Source organism: Neolamprologus brichardi, chromosome 13, assembly GCF_056152115.1.
Source record: "Neolamprologus brichardi isolate AB-2024 chromosome 13, ASM5615211v1, whole genome shotgun sequence".
NCBI classification, from domain to species: domain Eukaryota; kingdom Metazoa; phylum Chordata; class Actinopteri; order Cichliformes; family Cichlidae; genus Neolamprologus; species Neolamprologus brichardi.
In genome coordinates, this window is record NC_142116.1 from 28,230,332 (window position 1) to 28,257,005 (window position 26,674).

General features: G+C 39.4%; 1 protein-coding gene across 1 annotated transcript in view; it reads right to left on the reverse strand.

Moving 5' to 3' along the window:
- Positions 1-271: 271 nt before the first annotated feature.
- The window catches only part of LOC102779806 (uncharacterized), a 407,388-nt gene continuing 380,985 nt past the window's right edge, over positions 272-26,674 (reverse strand). Inside the window, exons 8-9 of the mRNA XM_087849803.1 lie at positions 5,727-5,784; positions 272-301 (exon numbers count right to left, since the gene is read on the reverse strand). Of these exons, the coding sequence (XP_087705929.1) occupies positions 272-301; positions 5,727-5,784 (88 nt within the window). The remainder of the gene's footprint in view (positions 302-5,726; positions 5,785-26,674) is intronic.

Consider the following 26,674-nt stretch of genomic DNA (forward strand, 5'->3'; position numbering starts at 1 on the left):
TGAAGAGCTGCATTAAACAGAGATGATTACATACAATCCATGGGCGTATGCAATATAAGGTATTTAGTATGTAGATCTGAAGTTGTCCATAAAATAAACATGTACTCAAGCACCTTTACTCCCCTCACATTTCAGTGAAATAAAAGAAAGCACTGGAGTATTACATGACTATTTTTTAGCTTTAAAGCATAATCCTGTTTTTTTTAAAGCAGACTTTACCATGATTTGCATTTGTGTACTTACCAAACTCACTGAGAAGGAGATGAGACTGCTAAACAGTGGGCCAGGAACTGGAAACTAGCTGGAATCATACAAAATGACAGGTGTGCACAGGTGAACAAGTACACCTGGTTCACATAGTTCATAGTGATGGTGTTCCTTGGTGTGATAAATGGTAGTAAATTGGTTTTTATATAGTGCCTTTCTACTCTGCTGGAGCATTCAAAGCACTTTATACAACACGCCTTATTTACCAATTCACATCCATTCATACAAACACTCTATCTACCATTCACACATATTCATTCAGATGAACACATCGGAGAGAAACTTGGCCAAGGATACTTTGGCGCCAGAGCAGCCAGGGATCGAACCACCTACATCCCATTTAGTGGATGACCTGAACTCCAAGAAAGGAGACAATGAGAAAAGAATACGATCCACTTCAGACAGTTTTAGTACTTGCTGTTCTCCGTCCACACACTTTGACTGTCACTCACTGCTTATATTTATTAAATTAATAGATTATTGAAGATTTCTTGGCTGGGTTTATGCAGTAAAAACTAATACATATCATTGTTTGAGGTCAAATACAGACCCTTTAAAAACCGAGGATGACAGAACTGTCTCAGTGAAGCCATAACCGACGTCACCAGCAGCTTTGACTAAACAACACTGACAGAATCCCCGGGAAGGAAACAGATTCTTGCCACACAATTACTTTTTGAATATACTGTACACATGAGTGTAAGGCTGTCACAGGAAGGATCAGCTCTTAACACTCGTTGAGTCTGATGACACAGAACATACGATGATGTTTTCCAAGCACCCCCACACATTAAGACTAATTCTCACTGATGTCTATGTGATTTTAACACTGCACAGATTAAATGCCTTGGCCTTAGCGACCCTGAGTGACACAGAACTTCTCTGACAATGGGTGACATGCTGGATCTGAATACTGCTGCTCGATGCTTTGGCATCAGTATTCATAGGGGAAATAAAAGTAACTAGTGGACCAGAGTTCAAAAGTGCTAATTTACTAAAGTGCTGAAAGACTGCTTTAGTTGGCAATATCGAAACAAAAGATGACTTTTTAAAGCAAACTGCAACTTTTTTTTGTTGTGGCCATGTACTACTGATAGATAGCCCTCTGCCCAAAAAAGCCAGACAATTAGCTTGGGTTCCTTTTTGAACTGTTGCTGCGCCTTAATTTCAGAGTTCATTGAATGTCAGATGAAAAGTCCTTGTAGCATTGCATTCTGGGAGAACGTCAATTCCGTCTTATGTGCCAAACTAGTTGATGTGTTCAATTGAACATCTAAAAAAATGGGACAAAGCAAGAGCGAGCTTTATTCCAATTGGCTATAAGAAACAAAAGCCCACTCAACCTTGTTGATAGAAATTGCACTTGAGAGCAGAGCTGGCAAGCGCTACAGTAAATACTGATTAATTTGAATTCCTAATGAATAGGCGCCGAGTCTGAGAGAAGGAAAGGTATTGAAGGAATGTGGCATGTATTCTTCATTGAGGAAAAAAAAACAAATGGATGAATAAAGGAGGGTGAAGAGGGGAATAATTAATTAGTTTGCCAGAGTGGAGTACGCATTCAAATTGAAGGGCACGCTGACAAGGCTTGCTCGCACATCCGCTCGAGAAGGACAAGGTATGCTACAAAAGTTAAGCAGAAATCAAAGTCCAAGGTCTATGAGGTCTGTTTAAAAATGCCCCATCAGTGTCATCTTTTTAACCTTTTTTTCCAAATACTTTTCAAAGGCCTCGGCTTGTTAGACAGCAAGGCAATAACACCTCCAGCAGCCGGGAAAGAAGAGCAAAATATGCAGGGAGAGGTGTAAAGATGTGTGAATATTGGTGTCATTTGAGTTACAGTCTTGTCAGTTAGTTTATAGTTGTGGTGTTATGTAGCGGGGACATACTGTACTGACAGGCTTCCATGGTGAGTCTTTTGCATTTGATGTAACGACACAGGGAACCTATTTTGTATTTATGTGCAGCACTTCTGTGTTTGTATTTCGTCCCATTCTTCATTGTGCGACGCAGGTTGTGCACGGAAGAAAGCCTTGACATGACATCTTTTTGCATTTGAACAGCCGAGACAAAGGCAAAACACGATGCGTCTGCTCTGCCTGTCTCCCAGGAGGAAGGAAAAAAATTGAGGGAGAAAGCGAGGGATAAGGGAGGAACATTATGCAAATGGGTTTTATAAGTCGAGTCGGGCATGTTGTCGTGACACTGTCTATATTTAAAACAGGTCACCTTAACCCCACCCCCACTGTCTCAATGACAGACATCGAGTGAGGCTGCACTGACATCTGGATGCCGCACGACTGCGGCGACACACGGATGCATGGACACTAACACGTGCACGAAATCAAAGGCATCTTATTTGCATATTGAAACACACACACACACACACGCACACAAACAGACACACACACACACACACACACAGCATGACAATGACCATGATATATGTATATATGTAAAACTGGCCAGCCCATTCTCTGCAGGCCAGGACCCAATCATTCCAGTGTGCTGAGCAGAGAGACAACCAGTCAGCCACTCAGCCCAGCAACAGGGGTGACAGAAGAGAATACCTGACCCCGGTGCATTCACCCATCCCTTCATTCACCCGTCCCTCACGCTCCTCCTTCATCTGCTGGCCCCTTCGCATTCCCTCACTCCTCCATATTCAACAACAGCAGCATGCATGCATGCATACGAGCCCTGATTTTATGGGGCCATCGAGTGGCCATGAAGAATGGCTACCGCCTATTTACCCCCCTTCCCCTCCCCTTTTCTTCCTGCCTGGAGGCCCTCAGGCTGTCCATTTTTAATGGAGAAGAGATGGCACTGACCGGCACTCCCTCTTCATCCTTCCATCCTTCGCCCCGCACCAAACCTCCATTTCAATAATTTTCATCACTTCATTTACTTCTTCTTCCTTTTTTTTCCTTGTCTCTCTTGCATTGACCTAGATACCAATGAGGCAGGGTGACACTTCTTCCCTGGCCAAAGCAGGACCCTTCATATCTCTCAACCATTACTCCACCATATTGGCATCTTTCTCTCTCTTTATTTCCCTATCAGTCTCTCTTTCTCTTCTCTCCCTCTCTCTCTCTCTCTCAACTGTCCATAAAATATGCCTCGGCGTTATCTCTCTCCCCACGCAGGAGAATAATGAAAGGCAGTGGCATGACAGATTGGACATAGATGAGATTGCCGCTGTGACTATATGCACGTCTCGCCTCGGCCCCAGCTTTGCATCTGAAATAGAAAAAGGGTGGAGGGCGTGTGTGTGTGTGTGTGTGTGCATGTGTGTATGTGTGAGAGTGTAGGTGCGGAAGGCGGGGGTGGGGGCAAGGGGTGACAGTAAGCTTGAGGGGCAGTGGTGTGGCGGTGGGGGAAGGGGGGGAGGACTGTAGCGGGTGGCAGTGAGTGAGGGAAAAAAAAAGGACTGGTCTGTGTAGTTGATGTGCTTGACGTTAAAGGGGAGGGAGTCTCCAGACAGTGTGTGTGTCTGTGTGTGTATTTAAAAAGGACCATATCATGGGGCAAATTGAGAAGAATCCAAAACGAACCTTCACTGAATAAAAAAAAAAAAAATTAATCAATTACTGTTCTCACTCTTCATCACACACGGTACAGGAAGAGTCACTATCAGTGTGTATGACCACTCTGAACTGACTGGCAGCTGTGAGATTAGGTAGATTACAGCCTGCGAGCTTGGGCGTGAGGACCCAACATGCTGCCAAGATGGCTGCTGTAGTGTGGTGGCGGCACGATGCCAGCAGGCAACATGTAGGCACCTGTTACTGCTACAGCCGGACATCATGCTCAGCCAAGGTGCCGGCAACTGCTGCTACAGCGGGGGGTTAACAGGGGCAAAGAGAGAGTGGAAGAGAGAGAAGGATGCCTGCTACTCTCCTGTAAATGTGAGTTTAGAAAAAAACAACAACAAACATATTAACTTTTTTATATCCAGAAGGTCACTGGAAGTTTGCCAGAGGGTTTGGGTTTTCTTTTAAGAACGTCAGAAACAAAGTTCTTAGACATTAGCATTCCAATGAAGTACATTTTGGTACTGCAGTTTCTCTTTTCCATTTGGGTGTTCCACATAAAATTCTATTAAAAAAGTGGTGGATGCTTATATGCCCAAATTAAATCATAAAACAGAACTGAAAAGCCAAATTGCATGTAAGGGTGTTGCTCACTGGTGACCTGGTGGATGATATGAGTTTACTTCTGTTCGACGAGTTTGATTTTGAATGTATCAAACCAGGGATGCACTGCTTGTTAAATTCTACCCTGATACTGAGGTTTAAAATGAAAGTTTGTCCAACAACAAATTCTATTTGTTTTTTTGTTTTTTTATTTCTCATTTTTAACAAAGGAACAAAGAAATTCTTTTTGAATTTTTGAATATTTATCCAGGGCCAAACAAATCTTACAAAACAGATAAATGTCAGCCACTGACACCTGGAAATGTCATCTTATTTGCCAATATACAGATATCAGTCAACAAGGCCAGTACTGACCGATACCAACATCCTGTTGCTATAAGGTCCCTTATATTTACCTTCTTTATCTTTAGTAGTGGTCCTTGAGTATGGTGGTAGTGCTAAATTCATAATGGTATATTAGGTACCCAGACAAGTTTGGTGGGTCTGGTGTGTTTGAATTTTACGATGCAAGAATGACAAAAAAAAACCCAAAAGCAGCAAAGATTCTGATTAACACAGAAACACCCAGAGAAACATGATGTAAATAATAACATTCATTCATTCAGTTTCTACTTTTCTACTTCAGCTTTCCTTTTCTAAGTTTCTACTACATAGCTACTATCTTATTACCACTGATAAGTTACTTTTTTTAGAGTTTAACTCAAATAGTAATGCTGAACTGCTTCTTCTTAGCATTACTATCACCCCCAACCTCCTCCATTAAAACACTTGTGATGACATCAGATATTTTACCAATCAACGGTTCTAAACAAAAAAAAAAGATTTTACTGTTTATAATCAGAAGCTTAACCCACGAAATGTTTATCTTATTGCTTCAAAATTACTGTGATAATTACCCGATTAGTCAGTGGACAGAAAAAGCAAGTGTCAACTATTATGATAATCACTCAACTGACTAAACAGCTCTACATTTCAGTATTTATTAATGGATGAATAACTCAAACAGCTGTTTTACAAATAATTCCCTAACCCCTGTGTTTGTAATTAAACAAAAAAAAAAAAAATGTGTCATCGCTTCCCAAATCTCAAGGTGATTTCTTTCAAATTTCTCAGTTTGTCCAACCTTTCACAACCCAAATATATTTAATCAACATTAATATATTAATACAAAAAAGAAACAAAAATAATTCCTAACATGATGAGTCAGAACCAGATCATTTTCCACGTTAATTTCAGACACATTATAATTATAAGGGTCAACATTTTCAATAAACAGGTGATTTCCTATGCGTATGCACCTACCTGTTTTCTGTTAAACGTGTTGCATCTACAGGAAGTGTCCACTGAGGGCAGCGTGTGTCTGAAAGAAAAAAAAATCAATGTATAATTGATTGATATTAGCTGGTGCAGAAGCGCGGTGAGTATTTGACACATGATTGGAGATTTAGCGCTGTGAAAATGTTTGTTATGGTGAATTTACCAAGGAAGTCCTTTCACACATTATTTATTTTTAGTGATGTTATTATTTCAGGGTCTGATAATTTTTTGAAAAAGATTTATTAAAACAATACAAAAGACAACATTAATATAAAAACAAACTCCAAAAATGAAATCAAAAATACATAAATATGTTCCTGCAGCAACCCACATTGAAATGACTTGTTTTTATTGGTTTTTTTTTTAAGAGAACAAAGTATTTAAATGTGGATAAAGATTTTTTTTTTTTGTCAATAAGGACAGCATAATAAAACAAACATGTTTGAAAACAAATCAAAAAAGGTCCACAAACACTTTAAATATTATTGTTTGTCTTTCAGTATAGGTAGGTTATTGTTTGTTTACTTATACGTTTGCTTACTGTGGCAACATTTGTCTTATTCAGTTGTAAGAATTTTTCAAAAGTGACCGTACAGTTCAGTTTTACTACAATTGTCTGTTAAAACATTTTGCCAAGATACCTAGAGGTAAAGTTTGTTAAACTTGTTTTATTTATTAATTAACGTTTAACTTCAAATAATTAAATGTCGTAGTGTTGTAGCATTTTTTTTCAGCTATGTTTGTTTAAACTTTAATTCCTGTCAATACTTTTCAATGTTTGTGTGTCAACCATTCCAACAGCAGTCAATAACTCTTGGCAACCGTCAGTGTTCAAATACTGATAAAACCAGTGTCCCTGTAGCTGTGCGGTGTATGGGGCACAAGAGTGTGATACGTGTCAATCTCTTAAAGTTCTTAAATAAACAAACAATATCTGTTATATTTCATATATAACATATAACAACTTTTAGATCTATAAGTTGCATATCGTGCATTTAACTTCAAGAAAGTAAAATCTTTTCCTTTGGTATTCTCTATCATGCGATTCATCTTTTTTAAAAACAAAATAAGGCAAAGCAGCAAATTACCATATTGCTCCTCATTTTTATTTATTAATGGTCATTTTTTTATTGTTATATTTTTTATTAAACTAAAACCAACTCAAGTTTCTTGAGGAACCTCTTTTGAGGTAATCATTACGGATGTCGTTATGACCTCTCAGAATGTTTCATCTTTTATGCTGCCAATCACACTGTAACAACGTTCCTAATATTTAATACAAGAAAGTTACTGGTGAAAAAAAGATTCCAGACATTTTCAGCATTCCTTGGTTACTATTTCTCCTTTGCATTCTCAAACGATTAGACATTTTGGGATTTGGACGGGTAGTCAGAAGAAGCACCTGCAGATTTACATGTTTTGATGTTACACAATAATTAAAAACAAACAAACATAATTTTATTAATTGATTAAAAAATGTTAGTCTCTTGCTCTGTAAATCTGAAAAAGATCAAGCCCTGTGAAGACACTGCAAAAGTAGAGAGAAAAGATGGAAAGAAGAGAGAGAAGAGGAGGAGGAGGGCAGTTAAATGTGGTGTTTTTGGCAGCAGTGCTTGAGCCGCGTTGCGGCTACGCTGAAAACGAAACTGACATGACCCAGAGTGAGGCAGGTAAACAGGCCCAACCTGCTTTGCCTGGGGTGACCATATGGCCCTGTCTCATGGCGAAGCAGCCTGCAGGATGCACGCACACAGTAATACACACACACATGTTGGTGTACCTGGTGTCCCCTCTCTGCTCGCCTCTGTTTTTGTTTTTGTCTCTCAAAAGCTGACATGCTTTGGCTGCAAGCGACGGCAGGCATCAGGTAAGGGAACAAGCAAAACAGGTAGGTACACACACTCACAAAGACAACATATGGTGTTCGGGCACAGTGTTGTAGTCCTTAAGTGTTGCTAACTTGACCTGAGGCAAGAAAGACAGAGAGTGAATGGAGTGGAGAAAGAAGCAGAAACGAGGAGGAGAAGGAGGGAGTTGGTTAGAATTGCTGCAAATTATTGATGTGCCGTTACAGACACCTGCTGGCACAACACATCTCTGTCACACACACACACACACACACATACGGACGATGTCGATGAAATATGCTTGCACTTGCTAGCATATTTCATCAACTAACTTTGGGTTATTCCTAAAAAGCCTTCACACTGTCAAGTTTTGATTTAAAACAACCTATCATCCTTCCAAGTCTCCTCCTTAAAAGTCTAATTAAAATTTATTCTGCCACCATCAGCAACTTGTTCATTATGCAGAAACAAAGGAAGGCTCTTTGAATGAGAGCAGAAGAAAGGCTTTCTGCTGTTACGGCTTTGGCCTTTGCCAGGGACAGCATGTATTGTAATGCTTCACACAAGATAAAATATTCATAAAAATGAAGGGAGCAAAGTTCCAGGGATGGCAGAAGGGAAGGGAGGGGGAAAAAGTTAATGAATATGAGTAATCAAATTCGCTATCTCCTCCTATTTTATTGAAAATCCTTTTTTTTTTAGTTAATTAGAGCCTATTACTATTCTAATTGGCTGAGGCTTACACGTCCAGTTCCGTAGCGTCATTATGGAGCTATTAAAGAAGACCCACCGAGATGGAGGAACAGAAAAAGCATAATCAACCAATCAATTAGGATCTTTGAGGAAAATGAGCTTTGTTGCGTTATCAGGTTTGATCTTATGTCCTTGGTTTGGCTGCCATGTGTAATTTTTTTTTCCTTTCATTTTTTTAAGTGCCATCAGCCACATGTCTAAATTACTTCACGGTCTCGGGAGCTGTGATGATAGTGAATGATGTATTTCTTTATTTTGTGAACACTAATAGAAGACTACATCTTTGTGTTTCTTTAAATATTTTAGGCCATATAAATTTTTCTGCGATGGAAAAAAGATTCAGTGCCAAGAAAATCATTTGACATCGCTATTGAGTAAAGTAGTAACAAATTTGTGAATGTACATTTGCATTCCCAACATATAGGCCACTGTTCCTTCATGGCCTTTGTCTGTTTTAGATATTCTTGTATTATAATTGAGACTTTTTTAGATAATTATAATTTTGGCATGAAAATCTTTGTAGTGACAGTCTTTAGACCTAATATATGTATTTATTATAAAGAGTAGTTAACATTATTGAATCACAATTAAAGTTCAAAAATCAAAGTTGTCATTAAAGCTTTAAAATGAGGAGTACAATATTTGTAACCAAAATATAGGATACCAGAAATAGGAAGCAGCATAACAGTGCAAGGGCTAAAGTAGGACTAAAACTGGTCTTGCATAGCAAGAGTGACAACACTCTACCAAATGTTTTATTAGTAAGGGCACACGAGGGGGGCCCAATCATATTGGGCATGGTGTGGTGTTGGTACCATCCTGTGCCCTATCTATTCACCCAACTTGGCTGTTTGAGTTTGAACAGGTTTTGTAATCCACTCACAGTGCTATAATGTTTTTTGGGTACCAGAGTACAATTACAGTGAAACAATATTCATGCCCAGATCTAAAGAAACTCAAGAATAAATGAGAAACATGTAATTATCCTTAAATGGATAAAACTTGGAACAGTGGTGAACCTTACCAGAAGGGGCTGGTCTACCAAAATTACTCTGATTACAGGAGCACAGGACACCCTGCAGTCCTGTGAAAAACTAAGTATGCCCTTACTACTCCGCTAAGAATTAAGAGGGTAAGTTACACATAAGTTGCATAAGTTACACTTGATTAATTGGTGGTCAGCAATTGTGAGCTCTATAACATCTAGAGAATCCTCTATAAAAGCAAAGGCTTTGGTAGGTTGCTTGTCCTGGGCATTCAGATGTGTGGTAACACAATGCCGCAGTCTTTCCAGATGAAGACAACCCTGCTCAACATCAAACCTTACAATGATCAGAGAAATTAGAGAAAACCAAAGAGCTACATCTCAGAGCCTATAGACATCAGTTAACGTGCTAAATTTTAAATTTCAGTACAATTAGAAAAAGAATGAACAAACAAGGCTTGCTTTGAAGTGTTGTTAAGAGTGTATTTTCTCTAAAAAGAACACAGCACAGCTTAGGTGGATAAAGTTGCATATGAACAAGTCCCAAGTCTTCTGGAAGAACGTCCTTTGGACACATAAAATCACAGTGGCGATGTCTGGATGGAGCCACATTTGGCACTAAACACACTCAGCATACCAACTACCAAGCACAGTGGTGGAGAGGCAATGATCTGCACTTGCTCTGTGGCTTCCAGCCAGGGAACCTTGCAGTCATGGAGCTGACCATGAACTAAAACCATCAGTCCAATAGCTGAACCTCGACCGAAATGAAATTGAAATCAAAACACAATGGAAAAAAATCAAGGTGTTGAAATGTCCCAGTCAAAGTGTAGACATTGACCTAATTCTAAAGTTGTGGTGGAACCTTAACAGAGATTTGTATAAACGAATGTCTGTAAACCTCAATGAATTGAAGTAATGGTCTAAAGAAGAGTGGGTCACAACAATGTAAGAACCTGTACTTTTTTTATTTTGCATAATTGGTTTAAAAGCTTCTACCTGCATATGGCCTGTCATGAAGGGGTTTTTTTATATTGTGAGTGAGACAAAAAATAATGAAGACTACCAAAAAAAACAGAAAGAGATGCAAATAAACCCCTAACAAGACCAAACTAACAATAAAAGACAAAGAACTAAAAATGAGATGCATAAAAAAACAAAGGAAAAAACTCAAAAGAGGCCCACGACTGCAAAGTTACCACAAAGACAGAACCAACTACAAAAAGAAACAAAATGACCACAGAGACACAAACAAACCAACAAACAAACCAAAAAGAAAAAAAAGATGGAGTCAACTAAAGGCAGATTTATGGCCCTGCGTTTGATTTGCGTCCATTAGAAATTCAAGTTTGTGGAAGATGTTTTTAGATCGAGTGCTGATTGGTTACAAACTTGAGGAGGTGACGGCAGAGTTCATCAAAGACAGAAGAAACACCAACAGCATCAAGCATGGGCGGTGTCACAGACACAGTTTTCATTGTTTTCAATAATTGTTTCAGCAAATGTTTTTAACCCCACATCGTTTCTTTGTAGATTACGACTTCTGTCTTCTCCACAGCGAGGACTAAACTAAAAGACCAACAACAGCACAAACATGATCACTTTTCAATGCCCACTGGTGACAGTACACATGTAGACCTCTGGAAAGGTCTGTGAAGCGCCTATGGTCTAAAACAGATGCAAAATGACAACAGAGACACACAAAACATCTATAAATAGACAACAAAAAAATTCAAAGAGAACCATACTACAGAAACAGAAGAACCTAAAAAAGACATGAAATAATGAACAAAAGATACACAAATTATCTGAACAGAAAAAACTACTGCCACAAAAACTGAAATGGGAAACAACTGCAGACACACATAATCTCCTGCTACTGTTTGTACCAGCTGAAAACACTACGTAGAGTAGATATTTTTATAACTTCACAATATAATTTTGGGGGGTTCAACTGGAAAGTCCTTCTATCGTCTCTTGTTGAACATCCACATCTTTCCAAAGACAAAGGGAGCCGCTAGTAAGGACAGAGTGGATATTATTTGGCGAGGGTCAGCAGTTAGACGTAGGTCACCAAAGTATCAGATTAGAAGCTGCCAGTGTTCACATGATGTTCGCTCCTGGGTTATAACGATAAAAACTACAAGGTCAAACTTGGACTTAAGCTGAAGTACGGAGAGTTCTGCACCTCTTCATACACATTTGGAGCAGATCGAGGGCGAGATAGAATTTAAACACAGTAGACGGGAGCAGAGAATCATAATGATTTAAGCAATAAATTCTCAGCCTGCTGAAATTACAGCAGGCCTCGGCAGCGGCAGCGGTGGCAGCGCCAGAATCTGTAATTATCCCTCGAATTCAATAAAAGTGAGGAAGAACAAAGAGTGGGGAAAACGGTTCACTGGTAACTAAAGCGCTTTAGTGAATCGCCACTACACTAGTACGGGATAACACCAAAGATAATAGCTTCTTCTTCTTCTTTTTTTTTCCCTACCTGAAGAGCAACATCACAGGGGTGCCACAGTGTTCGGAGGCAGAATCGATAACACTATCAAAGGGCAGAATCTCACCCTTAATGAAAGGAAAGAAAATACTGCAGGCTACAGGCACAGAAAGACCACTAGAGATCTATGTGCATCAACACGCCTGAGACTAAATATGAAATCAATTCATTACACCCTTTATTTCTTTCTCAAACACAGTTCGGCGCTGAGATAACAAATTTACCTGCTACCCCCCTTTATTTTCCTACTTTTTCACTCTTTCTTTCTCTCTTTTCCCCCTCTTTCTCTCTCACAATTAATGAAGAGACAAGCAGTGGACACTTTCCAGCGACGGAAGAAGCATAAATAGATTAAATTGTAGAGGAGATTATAATTTATCATTTCTTTATTAAAAAGTAATGCAGGCGAATTAACTTTGAATTAAATTCTATTTGCATGGCATTACTGGAATCATCTGTGTAAATGGCTTAAAATCCCAAATGGGACATTGTTCCCTCCAACAGTATAATTGTAGAGAAAGAACTTTTTTTTTCTTTATCCAGGAAATTATAAGAGCCCGAGAATTAATCTGAAATTATTGGAGCAGTGCGAGAGGTGAGACTTTAATCATACCACCCAAAAGTGTGCAAGAATAGAGCAGAGTTCTGTCAGCTTATGTTTGGAAAATTTGGGACATTCATCGCAGTTTTGATGAAGGCAGGTTTAAGTTAACATCAGCTTCATTTTATGAAACTTGCCTATTTAGTATACCCAATGACAAAGATAAGGCCAACATGCATTTTTGCAATTACAATGTATTGTTTAATATTCACCTTAACCCTAAATGGTTCACCAGTGATCTTTTATGGTTAAGTTTCTAAATTACCTGGCATGCCTAATATAAGAAAGGAAGATGGAACATCTTCCAGTGTCTCAAACTATTACTTGTTTAGCATGTGGCTAAAATACCACCCTAATAACTCTACCTCTCACCTATTTTCTGATTGGAATCATGTCATCAGTAATATTAGAAGGTAAGTTTTCTGTTAAAATTACAGTGTAGATCCCCAGAATACAGAACCTTGTCATTGTTGTACTTTCTCTTCCTGCCTTAAAGGGGAATCTTAAATCACATATTCACAGACACAGCTCAATTATGCCTGATGAAGAAAATCACATATAGCGAGGCCAACTCTCTTGACCTTGTCATTATGAAGAAGGAAGCAGCTTTCCAAGACAAATTCCCCACGCTGTATATCTTGCAAATATTCACTCTTGCAGAAACAGGCTGGCCTTTAGATGATGTGGATGCAACTCAAAAAGAAGTGCAATGATTTCCAAAACTGACACTTTTTGTTGTTTGTTAAAGATCTTCACCATCCATCCACACGCAGCTGCAACACGGGCCTCCAGAAGTAAGCTGTGAGACGTGCTAGCTATCTCAGCAACGTCTCTGGGCAGTTATTTGGGTTATTTTAAAACACCTTTCTAAATAAATAGGAAAAGAGCTAACCTTAAATTTCAGTGGTTACCATTAAAACTGTATGTATAGAATACATACATTTTTAAAGACATAATCACCTGACTTGGGGTTGGTCTTAAAAGCTGCAGTGGACTATGTGCAAGAAAACAAAAAGTTTGTATAATATGCTTTAACGAGCTAAGAAATATCACAGACTTTTTTGACATCTGTGACTGACTGATAAACGACACAGTAATCAAAGAATATAATGTTTAACTTGGTCAATAATGCATTCTGTAAAGTTTACAAGGAATGTATGTTGTGTCGTACAAATGACAGTATGAGAGTGGATAAAAAATCATGAGAGGCCTTTACCTTGCATTTACATTTACTCGTATAACTAACAGCTTCACGTGAGTGTTTGACTTGGCCTCTTGGGTGTGTGGCATAAATGAATTAATTGGAGGGTGTTGATGAGGCTCTGTTGTGGAGCATATAGCTATTACTGTAAAATGACAACAAATGAGTTTCAAGAATGTGCTAAAGAACTAACTGGCTTGTATGTTGTTCACTGTAACAACTGTAGAGGGCATACGTTTGTTTGCATAACTGCAATTTGATGTTTTTTAAGGCTTAAAGTCAGACACAAAGCTGTTTCCACTGATGGAAGTGCCAATGCAGGCAGCTGCAGCCAAAAGCTGAACTGGACCTAGCAACCGTTGTCCTTTTAATGGAACATACTGTGACAAACAGTCTGATAAGAGGCTTTGTAAGACCTACGTGCACTTTGGTGAGTAAATTCCAGTATTTTATTAATCTGTTCTTTAGCAATAATTAGCGTGTAAGAATGTTGCACCTGTGGCTGCTAACAAAGCTTGCTGGCATTACCTAATAAGTTTGCAATCAACACCTGTAGTGACTTCTTCCTCCAATAAAACCAACACATGAGTCCAAAAACCAGCGGGTGATGCAACAGCGGCTATGCCCATGTTGTACATGCCATATGTGCTCATGACATACAGTTTGACTAAAAGTAATAGCAACCAAAAAAGCCTTTATATTTAAAAGACATGCTGCATGAAGCTTCACAGCAAACATGGTACAACAGTCGATATAGAGGTGTTCTCCAATTACCTGTGTAACTTACTCTAAAGACACGGCTTTGTACCCCAACATCCTTACAGTCATCACCACTACCATCAGTGCCTCAACTGAACTCTGATCAGGGATACTTTAACACACTTGGCAACCCTATATTCATGGCTTTGGTAGTGAAAAGGGGCTTGCTTCTTTCAAGTAAAATAAAATTGGAGGTTGGATTGCTGCTTGTAACCAAACCCTATATTGTGGGTTTATGAAGTACTTTTGGTGCTTTGCAGACTCCATTTGTCCTTTGTGGACTTAAATCAATTACTGATGTGCATTATTTGTGCCTGTAAGAAAAAGAAAAATGCTGGTAGCTCAAAGTAAGATTGCAGCTCAAATCCAGGCCAGACAATCTTGACATCTATTCCGTTACATCTGACATGATTTCAATCAAATGGATTTAGGCTACCTTTTCTATCCCTTACATGATATTCAGCATAACATGGCTAGCCAGCTTCATTAACTTTTCTTATGACACAGTTTAATGAAATGGCTTAAAAGAAGGAAGGGAGCAAGAGACCAAGAAAAAAGAAAGAGGCAGACATTGATGAGCAATTTGATTGGCACATGACTCATGGGACATACCAAATGAGGGAAAGCCCACGGGACAGGAGGAGATCTGATTAGCTGGGCATGGTGAAAATGGAGTGTACCACGACTAATTCGAGACAGAACAATGACAGACTGAAAAATCGCCTCAGCTTCAAACTCCTCATTGCAGTTTTTTATTGAAATTCAATACATCTCAGCAAATGTCTCCTTGCCTCTCTGCCTCTCTTTGTTTTTACAGTGGACACACAGTTACACACACACATGCTTAGTTCATGCAATGCGCAAATCTGCCGCAAACATGCACACCCACACAAATTCAAACACACACACACACTGAGGGTCTTGTGTTTTTTCTCAGAGTAGAGTATGTTTTCGGTTCAATCATCAGTCTTTGATACTGAGCCATTTTGCACATGCTTAAGGGCATGTGCTGAAGATGTGGTGAAAAAGTGGGGAGAAAGACTCACACACTCACAGCAAACACACCCACATACACAAGTACTCATATAGCCACTGATTGTGATTAGGCTGGATGGTTTGGGTGTTAAGGCGGTGGTGCAATAGTCTCGAGTACAGTGTCAAAGCTGAGCCCAGCCATGGTGACTATTGATATGGCTGGCACAGACAGGGGCACCCTGGGGCCCCAGCAGGCTTCAGCTTTAGTTAAGTGCAGTGTAAACTGGCCGGAGAACAGCTATAAGGAGTGACAAGGTTTGGCACAGTCTCCATACGTGCTGCTTTGCCTACTGTGGAGGGAGGTGATAGGACTTTTTTTCATCATTCACTCTGAAATGCTGGTTTGTCTTAATCCAGACCAAGCATTTATAATCTTTCCTCCCCTAAGAAACTGTAAAAATGCTCTACTCATCTTCTGTTGTTGTAAAAATGCTCTACTCATCTTCTGGCACTTTTGCAGCCTTCGTTCACAGAAGTTTTTACATTTAGAGTCTGACTTCTTTATTTAGCAAAATCAGTTATGAGTGGAGAAGCTGTGCCTCTATTTCTCAGTGAACACATCATAATATATTGAACTTGTAGTCTCCCTGACTGTGCTTTGAAAAGCCTCTGCAGTGTGTGAGTGTGTCAGTCACTGTCCCCTTAGAAACCTTTGGTCTAGCCAAAGGAGTTGAGGCTCAAGAAGCCTTGTGTTTTCTTTCTTTAAATATCAGCTTGACGCTTTCTGTTAGCTCTGATGCCACGTTTTCTATTATCACAACGCTACTTAAGGGGCTTCCAGACAGCACACAACATGCACTGTGCCCACGCTGTCAGGCTTTTTTGAGGAAACCATGGAACTTTGTAGCCAGACTATAGCATTATGTCAATGACACATTCAATGTGAAAACCATAAAACTTTACTTGATTATCTGACATAGAAATCACACGTTCTTGAGATCCACCTGTTCACAGGTGACTTGTCCAGGGTTAGGTTAGGTGCTGTTTTAGCCACTTGCTAAACTAGAATCACTTTTGCCATTATAATTTTCCTGTTTAAAGCTTTATAATTTGGGTGATAACAGTAGCGGAAATTTCTATAAAAAGGGGTGGATGTTAACCAAATCCCAAACTTTACCCCTAACCATTACCCTAAAACCTAGATGGGCTGCAAGTAGCCAGTAGTGGATGTTAAGTGGCCACCCATGTAGACATAGGGTTGGCTTTGGGGTCACCATCTGACCTAACACATTGCTGTTAGTCTGGCTTAATAGTCTGTCATCAAAAAGCATGCTGCATCATCAAGTACCAATTAAAATCACATACATATTTCACTAGCTGGGCCCACATCCTCATTTTAGGCTTGACAGCATTTTAGTAGGTAAAGGCTAATGCTTGGACATGAATTGAGCTGCGGTTTGTGGAAGGCCTGAAGGGGGCCTGGGGGGGGGGGGGGGGGGGGGGGGGGGGCACGCCTGGGGGGGCCACGCCTGACAGATCCTTATGTACTAAACAGAAGTGAAGAAGTTAAAGTATTGAAAAGAGGAGGGAGGGTGGGGCATGTAAACGGGAATGACAGTTTGCAGAACTGGGGGAACATATATAGATGAGAACTGGAAGGAGCGTGTTTGGAGGCGTGGTCCCACTCCTGGAATTCCGATACATAATCTCCAATTAAAGTCTGCACCTGTTACGTTAGGTTTTAAAAACACACCTTTTCCACACCTTTCAAATATATGAATATGAGCTAGCAGCAAAACTTACAAAAGAGTCAAAAGAGTCTTGTATTGTTTTGCAGATCCTGCCCTCTTTCTCCGAATATCTACAGGGATTTATAGTTTTGTCAAACAGCCTATTGAAACTTTTCACAAGGAAAATCCTTTTTCTATCTGTGAAACAGTGTGATTCACATGCACTCACACCTACAGTAAATGGACATATACACTACATATGGGCATCCATATGCGGAAGATGGGGGCAGTAACAGCAACAGCCCTTGTCTCTCATTACACCCCCACCCCCATTCCCACCCTGCGATGCCTCTTTCACATCTATTTTAATCACTTTCCGCACAGAAAGTTTTGTAACACTGTAGCCACTCCTCAGCGTATTGTTCCCATTTCCTTCCTTCTTTTTCATTGCTTCCTCTCTTGAACCTGCTCCATCACGCACTTCTTCTTAACTCCATCTGTTCTTGAATACTAACACATACTGTATATGCTATACACACACACAGACACACACAAAAGCATACATACTCAAACATATGGACAAGTGTATTCAAAATCACACTATCACGCACAACCTCACACATGCCCCTTGTGTCTTGTCCTCCCTCTCTTCTTGCCTTTCCCCTCCGTTCTCCCCTGTCTTTCTCCACATTTGCTTAGAAAATGTTTGAACTCTCTGGCTCTCAAAGATGTTGCTGAAACAGAATATGAATTAGCCCCCCCCCCCCCCCCCCACACACACACACACACACACACACACACCACCGATCTGTCGTAATGCCACCGCTGCTGCTTCTTATGCCTAAGACACCCCCCCACCACCACCACCACCCCAAACCCTCGCAAAAACCAACCACCATCTCTCCCCATGCATAAATAATAAAACAATACAAAAGGAGGAGAGGCCCGCAGTCGAGGCACACATGAAAGAAGTGCTGGAATGACAGGATTCAAAACTTCCTCAGAGAGCGAGAGCAGGGTGTGGTGGGGAGTGGGAGTGGGGGAGGGATTGGGGAGCAGGCTGAGGAAACAGAGCAAGTGTGTTTATGTATGTAGAGTGAGTCTTTCTCTCCATGCATACCGGAACTTTTTCTGTATTTTGCTTTCAAAAACTGATTATTATTATTATTATTATTATTAATAATAATAAATGTCCTTTAGTGAGAATTTCAAACCAGGTGAAACATTAAACTGAACATTTTTTAATTTAACACCTGAGCTAATTGTTATTGCAATGGAGTATTACAGCCACGTTTAGAATAAATATTATTGTTGATCATTTTAAGGAAAAATCAGAGATTACTGTTGTTGTTTCAACACAAACTGCTATGGTTGATATACACTCTACAAAATGCCTTGTGTAGATGAGTTAGCAAAACAAATTGTGAAGCTGTCTTGTGATACCAACATACATCCTCTTTATTGCGCGTGAGTGCAACCATTGATGACCTTACATCTGTCCACTTCCAGTCATTTGATTTTGACAAGCATTTCCAAGTTCTTGTGATTTTCTGACTGAAAGACGCAGCTTGCTTTTCTTACCAGGAGTCTGCACCATGTATACCAGATATCTATGAAGTCTGACCAATCATAGCTCCTAAAAGGTTTCCACTTTCTGAGCAACATATAAAGGTAACCTAACCAAATGTAAAGTCAAATGTTCAAACTTTTGTTTCTTTTAGTTTTACATTAATAAAATTATTCGGTTGATTACATATCTAAATTTGACTTAAACTTTACTTAACAGTGAGATTGTGATATTCTCGTGTTTTATTTACTTGACATTTTATTTGGTTGTTGTGATCAGACACATTTAACATCCACTTCAGAAACACAGCGTCACATTAATATTACCAGAAGTGTTTCTTTTAAAATACAGAGGAAACTTTTCATGCCATTGATTTTATATATAAATATCAAATTATGCTTGTCATAGAGTTATGACTCTTTGGGTGTTGCATAGTGAACAATGCAAAAGAATATGTAAGTACTTTTAAGTGGTGTTATCCTTGCCACTTCAATTTAAGGTAATTTTTAGAGATGGATTTGTGTGACTAAAAAGGCCTTTGTGCAGCCACTCTGTTCATCCTCTGAAACCAATTATTTTAGCTCCCCCCTTTTTTTCTTCTTCTTGGCTGCTCCTTACAAACAAAAGTTTAAACAGCAGATGGATGAGTGCCTGTGCTCAAAGGTAGAGCTGTGTGTCTAAGATGACCATATTAGGGACGCTTATTCTCATTACACCTATATAGAGACAAGACTATAAAAAATGTAAAAAACTGAATGTTAAAAGCACAAAAATGACAAAAAAATTACTAGAATTATCCATAATTGTTCCTTTTTTATAATTCCATGTTAATGATATAGTTTATAAAACAGAACTTTTATGGTTGCTACATCATCATCAGTAATATTCTCTTGACATATGTCGTCTTAGTCAATGACCGCTTTTCTTTAGAAAAATGTTTCTGTGTTTGCTTTTTTTTCTGTCAAACTGCAGCGCTGCTGTAATGACAAGTTGCTGACAGCTGTATTATTAATAGTTTCTAATTACTGACCACTAAACTTGGTATCTTTTTGTCTCCTGATTTCTGACAAGCAGGGGAAATCTTTTTTTCTCTTGCATGAGACTTTTGTCAATGATTTTTGCCCACAAATTAAACACAATGTGCTGCTTTACCCAGTTTGAAGGGATGCAATAATGCTGCTGATCGGATAGTACAAATGTGCAGCTCCTCATGAAAGGCAGCATTCATCAGGTTGGTAAAAGGTACATAAGACCTAATGTGAGACGTCCTCAGCATGGTGTAGACACTTTTAGGGATACGGTTGCTTTGTTTGACCAGTGTGGTGACCGAGTTAACTGTAGGGAATAGCTTTCTACCGGCTTTAGCTTCTGCTAATTTGAGTAACTGACCTGGAGTTCTCCACAGTGTTTGAGCCGTTGGTTCCTTCCAGAGCAGTTCCTATCCGGTAATTTATGGCTTGTGTGACCAACTGTATCATGCCAATTATTATAAATATTTTATGATGTATTACTGTTGTTACGGCCCCAGCAGGGCCGCCTCCTGAAGTTGTCTGTGTGGGCGTGTCCGACCATCTCTCCTGCCTTAGCTGCCACCTTTCTTTTGTGCAGCTGACTCTCGTCAGTAATTAAAAGTATTTAAGCCCAGGGAAAGGTGAGCTCTGGGCCAGAGTGCCATTAGTGTGGTTGCAGCTAGTGAGTGACTTACTTACTTTTTACTTTATTGACCAACGCTTGAGTTGTGTTTGTTTTCCTTAAATGGTGATAGCGGCTTGTCCGTCTCTTTTAGTTGAGCTACTTTAATAAAATTATTTAATTTAACCCTTTTGCCTCCTTGACTCTTTTTCCTGACCCGGACACATTTTGTTACTTCCCCCTCACCGCCCGGACCCCTCAGGGGAACGTAACATTGTATTACCTAAAAAAAACTAATATCAATGCTTCAGAATGTCTGGAAATAAATAGATGATGTCACATTCATTTTTTATATACAGTCTATGACCAGACTTCACCAAAATGCAACTCCACATTTTTAGTCGATTATATAGAAAGGACCCTACATATTAAGTAGTCATGGAAAGTCCAGGTGTTTAAAAATATGGCATGACATAATTATCTATAAGCCAAATTATCCTCTAATGATAGAATTATAAGATGAAGTGACAGCTGATAGCAAAAATGTTGACAGTGCATAAAAATATAGCACAACATCAGATTATTGCTTCCAGATAAAATGCAAAGATGTAGGCAAGTTCAGCTATAAGTTAGAGGGACAAATAATGTTTTGTTATTGAGATTTACTGCAGTTACTGGTGATTTCCACACACACTGCCTGCAGCATTACATACTTGATGTACGCTGCAAACACACCGTCTCTCTCATACATACACAAATCTTTTTATCTTACTATCAAAAGATTTAGAGCTTTACATTGATTTTATGAACATGAAATTCACATACACCCTTTCACTTTAATGCTGACTTATTTATCATCTTCCTTTCCTACCTCCAGACGCGCTCTCTCATCTCCTCCCTCCTTACTCAGGTCTCTCTCTCTCTCTTTTATGAAATCTGCATATGTATTAAGAGGGATTTTGTTGTCCCAAGACACCAATTTGCATAAAGTGCATGCCATCATCAGTTCAAGAGAGGCAAATTATTTCCCTGGCAACCTCACACTTTCTCCTTCTTTTATTATTTATTAATTTTTAACACGGTGCAAGCTGGGGCTTGTTAGGACCATTTAGCCAGATATGCTAAATATTGCTCTCCTTAAAGAGCCTTCATCAATGAACAGCGACAGGGGTGGGCTAGTACCCGGTAGAAATGATTGAATTAAGCGCTCGGTCAGTTGTTTAGCAATTCTCCCGCAGCAAAAGCATGAGCCTGCCTGCACACGAGTCTGTGTTTGCTTTCAGTATGATACGGGGAGATGCTAAAAGGCCAAAAGTATACAGAGACCCAACTCTGATAGTCATCTTAATAACTTGACACTTTCTCTGACTTTTTCCGGGTAACTTTATTGCATTATTTTACTTTTTAGACTGGGAATCTACTTTTAAACACAGTCTACAGAGATCACGTTTTGTATCTAATAAACTCTGGATATCTGCTTGAATAACTCTCAGAATGTGTCTCTTTTAAAAAGGCAACCTAAGGCTTCACCCACACATGCAGTGATTTGCTCATCACCCAATACTTTGTAGCTACGAATACCAACTGTAGCTATTTAACATATTTACAATCCTGTCGTCAATCAAAGGTATTTTTTGGTCTCATTTGTAATTCTTTCCTCTTCTCTCCTTAGAGTTGAGATAAGTTTTAGTCCAGACCTGCTTATTTCACTTCATCTTAAGTTGTCATTTGTGTCTCCCTGGATTAGTTTCTTGCAGTGTGGGTAGCCCTTATAAATGTACGCACACTGGGTTAGGTTAGGCTTTCTGTAGCTGCTGCAGCATCAAAAAGTAACATATGTAGAAAACAGTTTTCAGAATCTTTTGGCCATATGGTGTAAAACGTGAACATCTCTGTCTTTAAACTTTTCAAATACTTTTACAAGATTTTTTTAAAGTATTTTATTCATAAAATTTACTTAAAAATACAAATAAAGGACCAATTATACAAATAACTCTAATAAGATGGACAGATATAATAAACCCATTTCTAAGTGGGAAAAAAAAATCATTCCATGTCCGTGAACATCTGTCAGTATTATAGGCTAGTGTCTCATTAGGAGCAGTGATGAAGGTACAAATGCCATCCCAGTCAAACCTCTTTCACTCCCTCTATTGGACAGGCAGCTTAACGTGACATTATTTAGAATTAATGTAATTCACTGAGAGAGATCCGAAGTCCATTGTACCTTAGATGTGTCTTCTTTTGTCTGGGGCCCCGAACAATGCTCTGTCATTTTAGCAGAAGCTAATATGATTAAAGCACTCTGACAATAGACGGTGTAATTCATTTCATCATTAGGGATTGTGGACTGAGCCATGAGAGACGAGGGGGTAGATTATTGAGGCTGCATGCTAATTCAGCCATAGCGCAGAAGATCGACAGCCAAATGGACCTGAATCTTCAGGAGAAAAAAACAAATTTTTTGAAAAAGATCCACCGCAACGTGCTAAGCGTGGACTGGAAAATCATCAATCTTGTGAAAGGAGGTGATTTATGAAGTGTAATAATAGCAATAATCCGCAGTGCACTCCTGGCGAAGGATGGTGAAGGTGTACATTTCAACAGGGGAGGATGCCAAAACACACGGCGAGCCATGCTTCTGGTTTTGAAATAGTCCATTTACCGATGATTGTGCTCTTTTACTGTTCTTAGTCACAAGAGATTGGACACTTAGCCTCTCCTGAAGGTCTGTTTCTCATAAGCTGAGCTAGACGGTGCCATCTGACAAATCTTTCTTCTTCGGGGAGTGCCTGGCACTACCTCTAAACTCCCAGTCACTGGAGGAATACCACTTCACATGTTTGCCTATAAAGTTACATGCCCATTAGCCCACCGCAAAAGAAATGTGCAATATTTACCGTCTGGGCGATTAGGAATAAGCCTCAAATAATATCAAATTCTGCTACCCACACCAAGAAACTGGGTGCTAGCATGAGAACAAAAACACACTCCAGTATGTTTGACAAGTAAGGGCCAAATTATGACAGAAATGCAGGATAGGTGGAAACTTACTTGAGCATCACGCGTAGCCAATTTAACACTGAATGGACTTCTTTAACTTTAAAGAGTGGAAAAATAAGAGAAAAAACAGCAGCTGGTCTAAAACAGCATTATTTGTAATTACTGACAGCAACATAAATTCCCTGCGTTTGTAACTGTAAAGGCTTACCTGACCTGATGGTGTTTGCTGGCTTTGCTATTTTAAAAAAGAAGATGAACCTGTCTGACTACAAGGATTTCATGGAGTCATTCTGGGCTTACATGATGAGACAGAAGGACTCAGAATTTGCGTGATTGTACTGAAGACAACTGGTTTAACTCTAATGGTAAACTTGGCCACGGGGTTAATGGGGAAGAGTGTGTGTGTTCGTACTTGTTTAAGCAACTTTGTAAGGCCCAAAAACTGGAATGCCAGTATACTTGAAGGAGCCAACAGTCCTCATGAATTTGAAAGCTCACAATGTGGTTTTAAGGTTAGGGTCATAATTATGATTAGTGTTAGGGTTAGGCATTCTTTTCTGATGGATAGGGTGGAACGCCTACTCACTTCACAAAGTAAATGGATGATGAATGGATGATTTTCAATCAGCTTTTTTGTGTTTTGCTTAGACTGTATCTGTGAAACAAACCAAAATTCAGCTACATTTGAGGAGCTGCTGGCATCACAAAAGCAACTTCATCAATGTCAGATGTGCGCGGAAGCATCCTTTTAGTCACAATGTTACACTGAAACAATGCTACACTGGAGCATCCTGACAAAACACCAAAGCAATGGAAAGAACGAAAGTTTTATCTTGGGAAAAAAAGTTCCAGTCAAATTTCCCGTTCTTCAAAATACAGTACTCCTGAGCGTACCTGCCTCTCTAGAGAGAATGTACTGCGTAGTGACACAATACCTGAACAATTTTATATGGAAAAAAGAGGATGGTACGGATGGTGACAGGCAATAGTGGCAATAGTGGTGGGGGATGGGAGATGAAGGACGAAGGACAAAAAGCTCCAAAAAAGTTTCCGACCGAGAAAGGAAAGAGAAAAATGTATGTTCTGCAAGGCGGGATCATTAATAACACAGCGGCTGGTGAATGTCGCAAGGAACAATGGCATTGTGTAGAGAAGAGATGACGAATCCTCCTCTCCTTTCTCTCAGAGACAGCTCTATCTATTAATTACTTTTATGTCTTCATTCATTATTTCATAGCATTCCACCGCCCAGACGGAGTTTAAATCGTCCGTTGCTCACTGCGAGAGTTTCAGTACATTGTTTCGATGTACGTTTGTTCCATGTAGTCAGCATACTGCTTACATTCAACACATTTACAGCATGTAAAGTCTGAGAATACTGTGCTTGAGTATCCCATGAAGCTGATTTGGTTCATCTTCAGACTGAAGTGTTTCTTGGCTGAGCCAGATGATCTGAGACTGTTTATAGTGTTTCCCCATCAAGGCATTTGACTTGAGTAGCTTCAGTTTCTGCTAGTTTAGAGTCATCGAAATTTAAGGGTTAAGCTGGAATTTAACATATTTTATTTGAGAATGAGATTGTTCTTATAAGGTAAACCAAGACTTTGTTAGCAGCACATGATATTACACAATAATATTCATACAAAAAGTATGACAGATTAGAATTACTTTGATTAGAATTTAACTGAAAAGTCTTGGATTGCTATTATGCTAAAAAAAAAACTTTTTTACTTTAGCAAAAGACAGCAAGAGTGTGTTTACACTGTGGTATGGCTGAACACTGAATCCACGTGTATATATTTGCCTCCACAGCCTGTACTGACTGTTGATTTTACACTGCATCACATTTTATGAGCTGATCAAAGAGAGTGGAAAAGAGTTCAAATCGGCTCCATAGACTTAAACCCACTATATTAAAGTGTCACTCATATGTTAATCTATTAATTATAATGATTCATTAGTTCTGAATAAATAATGATGTGAAATGGGGCCATTTTGCATGATTTTTTTTTATCTTGATGTTCATAATTTAAAGCAACTTGATGTAAATTATTTGTTATGAGTGACATATAGTTATGTTTGACTTTTACTTTACTTGCAATCAAAAAACGTAAACGCGTGACAATTGACACTTTGGTTAAATAAATATTGTAAAGATGAACTGAATTTGTATGAAAGAAAAAAAAACATGAAAGAAAAGCCCCAATCACAGACCAGTAGAACCAGTGTGCCACAGCAGTGTATATGAAGACTGGCCTGGTTCTGAATAAATAATGATGTGAAAATGTTGAAATAAACCATTTATTGTTATAAGGGATAAAAAATATAGATTGTAGGACTTTTAATTTAAAAACTTTTACATGTTCCCATGACAGAAAAAACGCTGATTGGCACAGTGCTTTCATCTGTCTGGGTGAACTGGACATACTGGACTCACATGTGGCTCTATGAGCAGCCAGTAGAATCTGCATTACATCCAATCTGTAACAAAAAAGACATCTCAGCAGAATGTATGAAGCCCTGGCCTGGCATGTAGGACTTGTGGTCGACTACCTCCCCCTTCCCACACACACACACACACACCACCCTTCTCTTTCTTTTCTCTCCATCTTTAACCCTCCACCCACTCCTTCTATCCCTCCCTGCCTCTCCGCCGCCCTCCCTTCACTCCCCGCACCCCCAATTGGCTGTGGAAGATGGCTTCAGTGAGTCATCTTGGGACTGAGATCAAAGGCAAATTACAGCCGACGTCTATGCAAAATGTAATATGGAAACCCCCCAGCTATGTCCTCACTATTGATTTTTCTCTCTTCTCTTCCATCCCCTCTCTCTCACTCTGTCCCTTTCTCCTCATTTCTCCGCTTCATTTTTATCCAAGCACAATACAACACAGTGTGAAATTTGAAGAAAAAAAGGCCCCCGAACTCTCTTCCACATGAAGGGGGTTAAAAAAAAAAGAAAAGAAAATGAAGGGGGGGTGGAGTGTATGATTTGGCTGTCCCTAGTTATGCCTGTTTGCATTTAGAGCCCATTTTGTGATGTAAGTAGTCCTGTTTCTTGTGCCGAGCGCCACTTTAGGCAAGGGTTTGATGTCAGAGAGGGAGGGGCTGCAATATGTTCCGCCCAGACCTTTCTCAAATTAAATAAACTCGACAGGCAGCGTTCCTCGCATGCAATAGAGTCATATTTGTGAAATATCGGGTTTTGGGGTTAAGATGTAAGTGCGAGGCTAAATGGAGTTCTTCGTCAGATTACTCGCTCTCTGAAGTCACTCGGGCCCTGCAGGAAATTGAAATGAATTGTGAAGCCATTCCCCGTATAAAAGGAGCCTGTGACTTTTTTTCAGATGTGAAAACGTGGAATAATGCTGGAGTTAT